This window comes from Nycticebus coucang, chromosome 11 (assembly GCF_027406575.1).
Source record: "Nycticebus coucang isolate mNycCou1 chromosome 11, mNycCou1.pri, whole genome shotgun sequence".
Lineage (NCBI taxonomy): Eukaryota > Metazoa > Chordata > Mammalia > Primates > Lorisidae > Nycticebus > Nycticebus coucang.
In genome coordinates this window covers 125,111,470-125,124,995 of record NC_069790.1, presented here as the reverse complement: position 1 = coordinate 125,124,995, position 13,526 = coordinate 125,111,470, and the positions used below count along the sequence as shown (strand labels likewise).

Here is a 13,526-nt window from a genome sequence, read left to right as displayed (position 1 = left end):
AGAAGAAAACAGGATAGTATGTTTGCAACTTAGAGATAGGCAAAGATTTCTTATATCTCAAAATTCCCTGGTACTCATCAAAATTAAAAATTTCAGGCTTGGTGCCTGTAGCTCAGGGGCTAGGGCAACAGCCACATACACTGGAGCTGGCGGGTTCAAATCCAGCCCGGGCCTGCCAAACAACAGTAACAACTACAACAACAAATAGCCAGGCGTTGTGGCGGGCACCTATAGTCCCAACTACTTGGGAGGCTGAGGCAAGAGAATAAATCGCTTAAGCCCAAGAGTTTGAGGTTGCTGTGAGCTGTGACATCATGGCACTCTACCAAGGGTGACATAAAAAGACTCTGTCTCCAAAAATAATAATAATAATAATAAAATTAAAATTTTGAGGCCATGAAAAGATACATTTTAAGAAAATGAAAACACAACGCACAGGCTCAGAAAAAATATTCATAATACATGTTATCTGCCAATAGACTTAAAATCCAGAATATACAACTGTCCATCTCTGTGTAGGATACATATATGCTATCCTACATAGAGAAGATACAGTCCAGGAAAATGTGTGTGCAGACAACATGTCCTCTCTAGGAAGGTACAGAGACCATGCACAGCACTCCATCCACACCATAGACAGCATAGGAAAAAAAAAACCCCTTTATCTTGAGGCTGAAAGTGGGCCCAAAGAAGATACACTGAAGTCCCACAGCACGTGGAACAGTGATCAATGCCATCATAAGCCAGAAAAAAGCAAACTAAAGCCACAGTGACAAACCCCCAGCGGGGCTGACTAAACAAGGAGACTGACAGCACCCCACGACAGGACGACAGGAGCAACAGGACTCTCCTATACCACTGGGGACAGCAAATGGCACAACCACCCCGGAAAACCAATGGGCAGCATTACATGAAATTAAATATCTATCTCAACAATTTCACTACTAACCAAGAGAACTGAAAACACAAATCCACAAAAAGATATACAATATAATCTTTGTAGTTTTATTTATAATAACAAAAAACTGGAAACCACCCAAATATCTATCATCAGAATAAACAAATGAGGTATATCCATAAAATGGAGTATTAACATATCCAACTTGGATGAATCTCAAAAAACATGTTGAGCAGAAGCAGCTAGGCCACAAGAGTACATCCCACCTGACTTCATTTATATAAAGTTGGACAGTAAGAACGAACAATTTACGGTGATAGAAGTAAGAATAGTTTGCCTCTAAGGAGTCTGGATTGAATAGAAAGAAGGAACACTGTGGGGTGATGGATTGCTTCCAGATATACACACACATACCACAACTTACTTCTAGGCCTATCCCTAAATGTAAATGTTGTATTTTTTTAACCATTTTAAATGGTGCAAAGATTTTCTTAAAACTTCTTCCACTTCTTCCTCTATCTTGCCCAAACGATCTTAAAACAGCAAGCTTTGTAACTATGTTAGAAAACAATAGGGTAACTTTTGTTTATGTGTAATACTGAAAAAAAAAAAAAAAACAATCTGAATAAAGATGACAATTGCAAATTCTAGCTAGTGGGATTATTTAGTATTTGTATTTCAATATTTTATGATTTTAAAACTTTTTTATGAAAATCAGAATAATGTGGCTACATATTGCAAAGGATTGATACTGAGTCTTCACAACTAGGTCTAATTTATTTCAAGTATTGTAATTTGTATTAACCAAGAATATGAGTTATACAAAAGTGGCCACTAAAATAGGCTTTTCAATTAAAATTGACTTTTTTTAACTCTATAGTTTAGATTCTAATAAGGATGACATTAACATAGCTCCTAGAATAAAGTCATCAAAAAAAAAAAAAATACAACATCCTTTCTACGTCTACTGTCTTCAGCAGTCTACACCTCCCAGTGGAGCACAAGGGATGCCCATCACAACACAGACACAGTAATGGGTCAAAGAGCTCGGGAGACACCAAAGCATAGGCATTTGCGGGACATTAAAACTGCTACTCCTCCAGGGCAATTATATAATTTATGTAGACTTTTAAAAATAATAGATCGCCAGTTCCCCTAAACCAAAGTCTACCAACAGTACTGAAACAGTAAGCAACATCTACTGCTCAGCACCTAAAATAGTACTACGCATACACATTCTCAATAATTATCTTGTTGACTAATTTTCAGAGATTCTACTATAAGAAAACAGAACAAGTCCAAAATATTCATTGCTGGGGGAAAAAAACCAACACATCCCCTCCCTCCAAAATCAGAACTATTAAAAGTCCTAAGAACAAAGAATATCGTAAGGCATTTACATTCAACACAGAAACAAGCAGCATAAACAAGATGAAACCTAAACCAACGATCTAGAAACATAAGAAAGTAAATAGGAATCTTATGAATAACTTCAAAAAATATTTTTAAATACTATATTTAAAATTAAATTATGGGACACAGAATTTAAAAAGAAAGCCAATATTATCTCCTAGCAGATGATATAAAAAGGATAAATGTATGTAATGTGGATGAGATCTTACTTTTCTGCTTTTAAGTTTTATACTGAAAACAACCCTTGGGAAGTGTCAGAGTTAACAGCAATAAGAAATGACAGCGCTGAAACCAAATGCAACCGCTAGGTCTTTGCCTTCTAAATTAAATGGCAAAAATTTTAACCACTTTGTGTTTCCCTGTGTCTTTATTACCTTAAGGGAAAAGAGAGACTATTGCTTTATGTAAAAAGTTATTTTGATTTTCCTAAAAAAAGTTTTAAAATCATAAAATATTGAAATATAAATACTAAATAATCCCACTAGCTAGAAGTTATAATTTTCATCCTTCATCTATCCAAATTCTGTTTTTTGCTTTTTTAAAGAATTACACACATTTAGATAGGCAGTTACAGATGAAGCTTAAGGGGAAGAATTATATTATCTTACTTTTTTCACTTAATATGTCAGCACTTTTCCACCTCAAACAGAGCTAAGGCAGCATTTGATAGAAGACTGTATTCTGCTGCAAGGTTAGACCACGGTTTATTTAGTCTTTTATAAAAATTGACCTTGGGCTCGGTGAGCAGGGTGCCGGCCCCATATGCCGAGGGTGGCGGGTTCAAACCCAGCCCCGGCCAAACTGCAACAAAAAAATAGCCGGGCGTTGTGGCGGGCGCCTGTAGTCCCAGCTACTCGGGAGGCTGAGGCAGGAGAATCGCCTAAGCCCAGGAGTTGGAGGTTGCTGTGAGCTGCCACGGCACTCTACCGAGGGCAATAAAGTGAAACTCTGTCTCTACCAAAAAAAAAAAAAAATTGACCTTGGGGCTCAGCACCCATAGCACAGGGGCTATGGCGCCAGCCACATACATCAAGGGTGGCAGGTTGAAGCCTGGCCCAGGCCAGCTAAACAACAATGACAACTGCAACAAAAAATAGCCGGGCGTTGTGGCAGGTGCCTGTAGTCCCAGCTGCTTAGGAGGCTGAGGCAAGAGAATCGTTTAAGTCCGTGAGTTTGAGGTTGCTGTGAGCTGTAACACCACGGTACTCTGCCCAGGGTGACTAGTGAGACTTGATCTCAAAAAAAAAAAACAAAAAACAAGGGCGGTGCCTGTGGCTCAGTCGGTAAGGTGCCGGCCCCATATACCAAGGGTGGTGGGTTCAAGCCCGGCCCCGGCTGAACTGCAACCAAAAAATAGCTGGGCGTTGTGGCGGGCGCCTGTGGTCCCAGCTGCTCAGGAAGCTGAGGCAAGAGAATCGCTTAAGCCCAGGAGTTGGAGGTTTCTGTGAGCTGTGTGATGCCATGGCACTCTACCGAGGGCCATAAAGTGAGACTCTGTCTCTACAAAAAAAAAAAAAAAAAAACTGACTTTGATGTAGAATATAAATGTTTTAACACAATAACTAAGAAAATGCCATGAAGGCTACATTAACCAGTTTAATGAAAATATTTCAAATTGTATATAAAACTAGCATATTGTACCCCATGACTACATTTATGTACACAGCTATGATTTAATTTAAAAAAAAAGAAAGAATAACCAAAAAAAAAAAAAATTGACTTTGGTTCCATTTATTTTCAATGCTACAAATAAATAACTGGTACGTACATTTTTGAACACAAAATCTCTGGATAAATCCATTTTGTGTAATGAGTCAAGGGACAAGAGCTTTAATGCTTTTAATACTATTTGGAACTGTGAAGGGTCTGAGATTATCCCTTCTTACGAGCTAACAAGTTAGTCTGCCACCATTTTATGGATTAATGGTCAGAGACCAAAGGACATTTATTACTTCTAACAACACCAACAGCATTTCTGCACCAGGCCTGAGGCCCCATTCCCACTGGGCCATGTTAAGAGGACCAGGTGACCCTCTACACACGGGGGGGCTGTGTTAGAGCAGGGATCCCTGCACACCGGAAACCCCAAATCTGTCACAATCTGCAGTAAGCAAGCCTGCCCTTGGTTCCAGAGAAGGACACTGCATTTTCAAGGCTATTTGCTACAGAAAAATCCTCGAAAAGGTATTCTGGAACAAAGAGCTGGCAACAATTTTGTTCCATCTGCTCTTAAAACAAGCAGCAACATGAAGGACCCTTGGAAAACTGTCTCTTGACAATGTTTCCAAAACACTTCCTCAAGTGAAGGAGACCAGAGACCACATCTGACCAACACTTTTGATGTCTGTCAACATTAAAATATTAAAAGTTTAAAATTCCCAATCTGGTTTTAAAGTTTATTTTATCGACTGCATCTTCATACACTTATTGCTCATTTGCTTCCCCCTTTTCTTCTTGCTCAGCCACCCAGCCTGGCGTGCAGCGCTGTGATCACAGCTTGCTGGGGCGGCAAACTCCCAGGTTCAAGTAGATGCCCCTGCCTCAGCCTCCAGAGCAGTGAGAAGCACAGGTGCACTCCACCATGCTAGCCAGGCTGGTCTGGAGCTCCCAGCCTCAGGCGATCCTCTCGCCTCAGCCTCCTACAACACTGGGATTCTAAGTTTGAGCAACTGTGCCCAGCCTGTTTATTCCATTTTTGAATTACATTATTTGCCCTTTTCCAATAGGATTATTCGCCCATAAGTTGAACGTACTATTTACTAAATTTTAATACATATCCTGATTAACTTTATATGCTAAATATAACCCCTCTCATCTCAGCTGAACAGGTCAACTAAAACCCTATGTACTAGCTTCCCCTGCTAGTAGTTACAGCCATGTGACAAAGATTTAATTAGCAATGTATTTACAAGTATTATATGTTTTAAAGGAGGGGCCTGGTCCCTGTTGGTCTCCCTGTATCCACTGCCTGGAAGGCAGACCCTGAGGAGAGCTGAGCAAGGCATGTGGACGCAGCCTGGGTCCCTGTTTACCTGAGCCAGAGGTTCACTCAGCTCCTCCACAAACTTCAACAACCCCACCCCCAGGAGGTTTGGTCAGTAAACTCCTAGCACTGTCTGAACCTCTCTTGGGAGGTTTTTACTTACTCTGTTCTTAGGCACAGGGATTTGGACACATTCTTTTTTCTCCCCTGTATTAGACTGTTAAGTTCCTTGAGGGCAGGAATCAAGCTTCATCATCTGTTTCTTCAACATCTAAAACAGCATCTAAATATGGGGAACTCCGTGGTATTTTTTGAATAATAGTCCAAATTAAAGTTACTAATTAAAAGTGATTACAGTACTGCTTTCAAAGCCCTAACGTACAAATCACATTTATGAAAGATTTCTACCCACACCCTCACAAAGGATTTAAAACACTTAAGGGCACACTGTCTGGAAGTCACAGCACACCAGGACTCACTTCTCAAAAGAGTAAAGCTCAAGGTCTTTACTATACTCACAATTCAAAGGGGATGTTATCAACTTCTCACTAATGCTGAAAAGATATTCATTTTGAGTCTGGGGAAGAAAACCAGCAAACTTTTTGACTCTTAAAAGATGAACAAATACCTCTTCAGTGTCGGGAGCAGCCTGGGGCTCAGTAATCTCATCTAAGGCCTCTCCAGCAACACAGTCCTCCTGCCCGCGCAGCCCCTGCTGCCCACTGCGAGCCTGCAAGTATTCTTCATCCTGACAGCCATTAAAGAGAAAACAAGTTTTTCTCACACAGCTTTGGGGTGTTTTTTCCAGCACTTTTCATGTTTATAATTCATGCTTATAGAAACGTTACCGTGGCGATTACCTGACTGAGCACAAAGCACTAGAACGAAGGGAGCATGCAACCCTCTCTGCTGTTAATGCGAGCACAGCACGCCATGCCAACCCGCCACAAAGGTTAGTGCCGTGGCTCTGCTTCAGTTCCAAGTGCCCTGTTCCACAGCTCTTCTCCAAATCTGCACCACGGAGAAACAATCTTCAGAGGAAAGTGCATGTGCTCCCACAGAGGAGCTAGCAGGAGGAAGGGGGCTGAAATCACACCCGACTCTCACCATCGTTATGGCAGTAAGACAACAAATGTATAGGCAATTCAGCACAGGAGCTTTTTTAAAATCACAGTCATGTGAGCTTCTCCCTTGGGCCCCTCCCTCAAACAGGGGGGAAATTCCAGTTTTGTAGGGAACATAAGAGGCATTATCAGCAGGTGGGCATCCCTAAGGACAGAAGGAAGGAAGCAGACAAGCTGGCTGCAGAGGGACCACGACTGCATCAGAAAGGTAGTCTTCCACTGGTACTGCTAACAAGTGACAAGATGTGACCCCAACCATTCAGTGGAGGTAGGCGTCCCAGTGTCCCTAGCCATTTGCTAAAAATGAACTGTAAAATGGTTACAAGGCAGACAACCTCCTGAGAGTGAACCACCCATGGGTATTAACCACCTACTGCATGGTACATGACAGTCTCATCTACCACTCTCAAAGAAAGTGACCACATTTAGGTGGCAAACCACCTTAGTTCCCACAACTGCCTCTCTCTCAAGATAATCCAAACACACTACATTTTATTTTCCAGAAAAAACTGCTGGTATCCTATCAAAAAGAACAACTATCACTACCCAAGATTCACAGGTAGAATGCTCAGATTTCAAATAAGGCCAGACAATGCCAGTCAAAAGTTTTAGCCAATATACAGTGAAGTACAGTCTACACCACTGGACTCCCACGGGGAAACAAAAATCTACTGCCCTTTACAGAAACTGTCAGTCTGAAATTGCTTCTACAGAACAATTTTTATGAACATTCTGTGTTAATTTTAAAGGCTCTTAATAAACTAATTGCATGTGAAATATGTCCCTCGACAAATTTCTAATAGTTTGTTGACTAAAGCAATACACATTCCTTACTACTGCAAAAGTAAAAGTTTTAAAATGAAATCACAATTCACTCTCAAGAATAGTACAAGCACAATTCACAAACTTCAGGATCTTCCTTAGGGATACAAGGAGACGCCATCAGAGGTGTGCTACCAGCTCCTTCAGTGTCTTTGGACCTCCCTTTCTTCATAGGCAAGGGTGTCCCTTCCAACTATAAACTCTGGTTTTGAGAATAACCCACTTATGCACAGATGCCCCTCCCTGGGACTTCACAGATGGGGCTCCAGTAGACCATACTTGTGACCCACATTTCAGAGTTCAAATCTGGCTTTAGAGTGCAGGTTAACAAATCCTAACTAGGACAGAAAAAAGTTGCATAAATCATTTAATAAACTAAAATACCAGTAGGACACAATCTACTCATGTGTTTATCAGTCTTGTGATGAATACATGAACTGTGCACTTGTGACAGCCAGAGAAGGACTTCATAGCTTAACCCTGGGATCTCCTATGCACTGCGGTGGTCTCTTTAGATCCTGGACATAGCAAAACAGAATGCCCCGGCTGAACACTAGAGCCTAAGGTAAGCTGCTACTAGCATTTCACTCTTAACTCCTTATCGTTAAAATTTGCAACTGTGTGAAAACAGGACGCTTTGAGAATTTCTAAGGTTTTTGCTGTATGTTTTTTTTAATTATAAAAATAAATTAATCATTTTAATGTGGAAAAGTACTACGAGTGTTTTTAAATTGCCATATTTTATTCTTTTCACAAGGAGTTGGACAATTAAGTCGGATTTCATTGCAATCATGGTCTAGATATAACCTCAAGTTTAAGAATGGAAGAGTGGGAAATTCTCACTTACTAGAAGTTCTCTTTACAACAAAGTCTGCCAAGAATGCCACAGTAAGAGAAACCGCCTCTGTGGCGGGTTCACACACATTCTATCAAACACTTTGCACACTGTGGTTTTTTCCCACTAAGTTCTAAGTTCACAGGCAAAACTCATAGTTCATCTTTTAGCTTAACAATTATTTATGTCCCCAGTGCTTGGACATCAATAAAGATTTGTTAAACTATTGAATAATAGAGGGTAAAGACCCCAGAGAGGATTAGCCGATCATCTTATTTTACTGAATAGTAGAAATAATAAAATACCATAGGGAATAACTAAGCAGATTTCTAAAAGATCTTGATTTAATTTTCAAATCTAAATTACCACGTCCCACTTTAAGAAAGGATACAAACGCAGTAAACCAAAAGGCACCTGTTCATACTAGTGAAGGATTACCAAAACAAACCACTTTGAGGAACTCAAAATAAGTTCCTCATGGTGCCTTTTACATGATTCTATTTTCCAAAACTGCAAACATTTCCCACTACTACAGCTACTGAAGGGTAAGACTCCTAAACACAATCACAACTGGAACTAAATACTGCAAGTTTCCACATAAACAACCCCTCTCAAAATTTCCTATGTGTGTGTATATATACTTGTACGTATCTCGAAGACCAAACTTCCGCAGTTTTTGAACTTATTCTGTGAGCTGAAAGCTCACTGTGAATGAAGACACAGGGACAGAAGTAGAGCTGTCCCCAATGCCAACAGGCTCAGAAGGCAGACCTTGCATTCCCATCCCACCCCTGCAGCCCCTCTACCTGGGCCTCAAGGGGACCTGGTACTTCTGAAAACCCTAAAGATTCTACAGCAACTACAGAGCTCACGTCCTGCCCTCACAAATTTCATTAAGTGTTTATTTTAAAAAACAAACCTCTTGATGATGAACTGTTAAAAGGAATGAGTGATCTCACACTAGTACTTTTTTTCTTGATTGTTCAACTACAACAAAAAAAAAAACTTCCCTACCAAAACCATTTTTTTGAAATAAAAATTAGCACAATCTTTGCCTCCTGATTCCAGGTAACAAATAATATGTGACATTTCCTAAACTAACCTCCAGTCTCTTTATTCAGGTTCAGACAGTTCTCTGTTACAAAAAGGATGAATGAACAGGACATCAATCACCCTGGAATATAGCACCTTAAAGATGTCTTTAGCAGGTCAATAATCTTTTCACCTTAGAAGGACTTTATCAGATCTCAGCTAAAGCCTGGATAAAAGCTCTGCATTAAGTACTTCTAACAATTGACAGGGTATCTCCATCACACAAAGCTTTTTTCTTCCTTAGGGTACAATCCTCAAGGTCACAATTCTTTGCAGCCTTCCAGAATGACAAAGGAACATTACCTCTAGCCAAACAAGCTGTCAACACAAACTTTGTCATAGCTCAGATAAAGAAACTGGCAGACAGTGATAATAAGTCTAATTTCCCTCCCTCCCAAGGGAGGTAAATAGATTTCAAATCAGTCTAGAAGCCTATAAATGGGAAGCCAGGTCATCTCTGGCCATACAAAAGAGAAAAGACTCACTGCAAATTCATCTAAAGGCTCGTTGACTTCAATGTCCAGCACTTCGTCACTGTACAGCTGCTCCTCCTCTGGCTCTTCCACATATTCTATCTGGTCTTCTGTCAACTCAGCTTCATGGCCTCCATACTGTCCTTCTTCTGGGTACTCCTGAGTGTACAGTTGAGATCCATCAGACTTGTGATAACCTAGCTCATCCTCTCCTTGTTCATATTCAGATTCCTGTTCTCCAGACTGGTCATTAGTGTTGTCAGACAGTTCAAACGATGTGACCATGCCAGACGTGGTGTTCAGACTAATTGTGATACCCTGAGAACTAGAGAGGATAAAAAATACAAAAGAAAGGCATAAAATGAGAGTGGAGCTCAAAACCAAATCATTATATAAATTAGTTGTTACAAGATTTAAACTATGATTAAAGTTATTACAGCTACTGATAAGTGAACATTACCCCCCCAAATCAGTGAAAACAAAGCTCAACAATGTGCTCTACTGAGCCAGCGCCATAAACCCAGGAAATAGAGCTCAAGGTACAAGGCTGAGCCAGCCCCTGGAAGTCACCACACAGAGAGCCCCAACTTATCACCAGCCTCAGGGTACTTTACCAAAAGCATCAAATCAGGCAGACCTGCCCAACAGGTCTGTCTAATTTAGACAACAAAATGGATAGAATCTATGACTAACATTTTAAAGTAAAAACAGGAGTATTAGTCCATAAGAAGAAAATCAGTTGGAATTAAGAACAACTTTTTATGTCTATGATACAAATTATAAACTCCTGTTTTAAAAAATCGAAATTAAAAATTGTGTGAAAACACAGTTCCGTATCCAAGTAAACAGTTTATACTAGTCACAAATATCTTTTAAAAATGGTTCATAATTTCTAAGTAACAAACAGGGTTTCAAAACTATTAAGAATCACATCCTACCACTATATCACAATAGCTAAATGCCAAACAATAAGGTGCAAGATAACAGTCCAAACAAGATTGTACAGAGAAATCTATGCTCACTTACTTCTGCATCCACTTCTAGCAAAAAACTGAATACATTCCATACACTTCAAGACACAGTGGCTATAATATTCCAATGGTATTATTTCTCAAAATATAATAACGATGTCAAAAAAATGGAACCAGGAAATTTATTTACCTATTATAATAATATAAAACTATATTTTTACATGTAAAAATTCCTTATGTTAGAAAACCTGTTACAAATCTATGTCTCAATAATAAATGCCATAATTTGTTAATTACATTTATAACCAAGATGTTTATCATTTTCCCACTGTTCCTTCATAAAATTGAAAAAACCTATTAGAGTATATACTAAGTTTCCCTCTCTCCTCTTATAATAGGGCTTACTAAATCAATAATAGAAGACATTATATTCAGTCGACTCAGACCTAAAGTACAATCCAAAGGAATTTTCAAAATGGTTAATTCAGTAAACAGATATACATAAATAAAAAATGTCTGAAATGAAAACAAAGGCAGCAACATCAAGCTGTAGCCAAGAGTATTGAAAAGTTGAGGCCACTGCCCTCCATCCAAATGTAGCAATTCTTCAAAAAGCAGTACACACCAGTACTAAGCCTTCACAACCTGCACTGAACAGAATACTCCAGGAGGTTATTAAATGCAAGACCTACTAATTTTAAACAGCTGATCTGTTTACATTGCACATGGCTTCCCCAGCTATTCTAATAGTCCATTTAGAATTAAATCATATGTTAAAGATATTATACCATATTATTCAATTATATCCATTATCATTATAAATTACAAATAGTTCATATCAATTTAGTTAAGTAAAGAACATTTTTAATGAGGCAACATGGAGTACCTGAAATTTTCTTCGTCTTCATTATCGCTCTGTAAAAGATCATCATTTAGCTCTTCATCTGACAAATCCGACTGATTCTAATTAAAATAAGAAATCTAATTAATACATGTCACTTCCATAAAAAGACTTGTTACAAAAGTGCAAAATCACATTGATTGGATTATTTCTAATCTTATTATATTGGAACGTCTGCCACCCAGACTTTCTCCATTTGACGTTACCAGTGGACACTCAACACAGCCCATACAGGGCACCTGGACGGCCTCCCCCAAACTCACGTTCAGATGCACAGGCAGGTACAGAAGCAGCAAGTATATGATCACATTCATTCTAATTCTAACACGAAAGAAAAAGGTGAAGACATCCCTTAGAGGAGCCTTACAAACAAATAGTATTTGTCATACACAAAAAGAAGGGTAACTTTAAAATATGACTAAATTTAATACTCTTAGTATCCAAAATCCTAGTATTTTTCAAATAACATAAACAGTGTAATTTTAGAAAGGAGATTTTAAACAACTGGATCATTACACTGAAGTGATAAGAGACTATGATAAACCTTGGTAACTCCAACACAGCCCACACAGGAAAGCCTGGTCAGTGGCTCAGCGCCGCACTGCTCTCCACAGGAAGCAGAAACAGCCCAGAGATTCTGTCAGAGTCCCAAGGTGCTGCCATATCCCAATATTTTAGATTTAAGGGAGGCAGGGAGGACTTCACACTTGCCTCCCGTATTAAAATTATTTTTACATATAAATTATTACTTCCCCTCCCCAAAGAGTTTTTGAACAGAAAAATCAACTTGATTTTCTATTTAAAGACAAAACAAATAAGCAGTCCTTTTGACATTTACACTTTATAAAAATAGGCTTCTGAAATTTATTAGTATTTATTAGCATCTAATCAGTACTTATTATTAAACACTTGTAGTATCTTCTTAGTATATATTAGTTCCAAAGGACTCAACCATTCAATCCCTGGCATTATAATGTAAGATAAAAATAAAATAACACAGGACACTTAGTTTACTTGAAAGAGGAAGCTTGGATTTGCATGAGAACAGGGCAGAATGCTCCCAGACTGGAAGAACATTCCCGTCGGCTGACCACACCATCTGCCACCCAAACAGGCCGGTTCTGAGGGTGAAAAGGGACCACTAACTGGAATGGTTCTGAGAGTGGAAAGGGGCACCACTAACCAAAATGAGCCAGGCCTACATTGGCAAACCCGATTAACTCTGATCGTCCAATTCAGCAAGTAGAATCATCAGAGGAAATCTTTAAATATCAGTAACACAATCAGAGACATTTCATTCTAGAGTCTGCTTCCTTGAGTTTTTTAGTTAAGCTTTTTGGTTATTCGTCAAATTCCGTGAACCAGTAAGACACCAAGCAAGCAAAGAAGGAAACACAGGTTGCGGCAGGCTCCCATGGCGGCTGAACCTCACTTGGAGGGGCCAGCCCTTCTCTGTGAACCTCACAAATGCTAACAGCAGACATGAGAGGCAATGGCACATCATCTGCTTCACTGGAAGAGCTCGAATGGAGAAGAGGCAGAATCTTTTAGGCCAAAGCTGACTTTCAACACATCCCAATGAACTGGAATGAACTGTTTCCTCAGGCAAGGATGGCGTAGAACAGCTCAGGATTCTGCTCTGGACCATCTACAGAAAAGCAGGCCAAACAGAGCCCAGAGAGGAAGACAAAACACTCACAGCTGCAGTGAAATCCTTTCTCCCAAACCTGCCAAACAGGCCGTTGCCCCCAGGAGGAGAGAAGCAAGCACGAAAGAACAAGAAGGTTCTCTGCAATAGTCCCAAGAATGTAAAGACTTTGATGAGAGTGATAGCAGGAGTTCAAAAGAGGGAAGAAAATAGTTCCCCAAGCATTCGACACTGGTGCCTATGAAACAAAGACCATATTGGCGTACCAGAGGAATTCCTGTCCAAGAAGAAGTAAAATAGAGACGGCTAATGAGGGGAACAGAAATTGACAGCCAATTTCCACTTCACTCTCACCCAATTTCTAAA

General features: G+C 39.6%; 1 protein-coding gene across 7 annotated transcripts in view; it reads right to left on the bottom strand.

The window, feature by feature from the left end:
- The window catches only part of RBM33 (RNA binding motif protein 33), a 122,681-nt gene that overhangs the window by 76,558 nt on the left and 32,597 nt on the right, over positions 1 to 13,526 (bottom strand). For 5 of the 7 annotated variants that reach the window (XM_053608881.1, XM_053608882.1, XM_053608883.1 and 2 more), the window contains exons 4-6: positions 11,498 to 11,574; positions 9,653 to 9,965; positions 5,923 to 6,042 (exon numbers count right to left, since the gene is read on the bottom strand). In XM_053608881.1, coding sequence (XP_053464856.1) covers positions 5,923 to 6,042; positions 9,653 to 9,965; positions 11,498 to 11,574 — 510 coding nt within the window. The remainder of the gene's footprint in view (positions 1 to 5,922; positions 6,043 to 9,652; positions 9,966 to 11,497; positions 11,575 to 13,526) is intronic. The other 2 variants (XM_053608884.1, XM_053608887.1) reach the window with 1 other exon arrangement.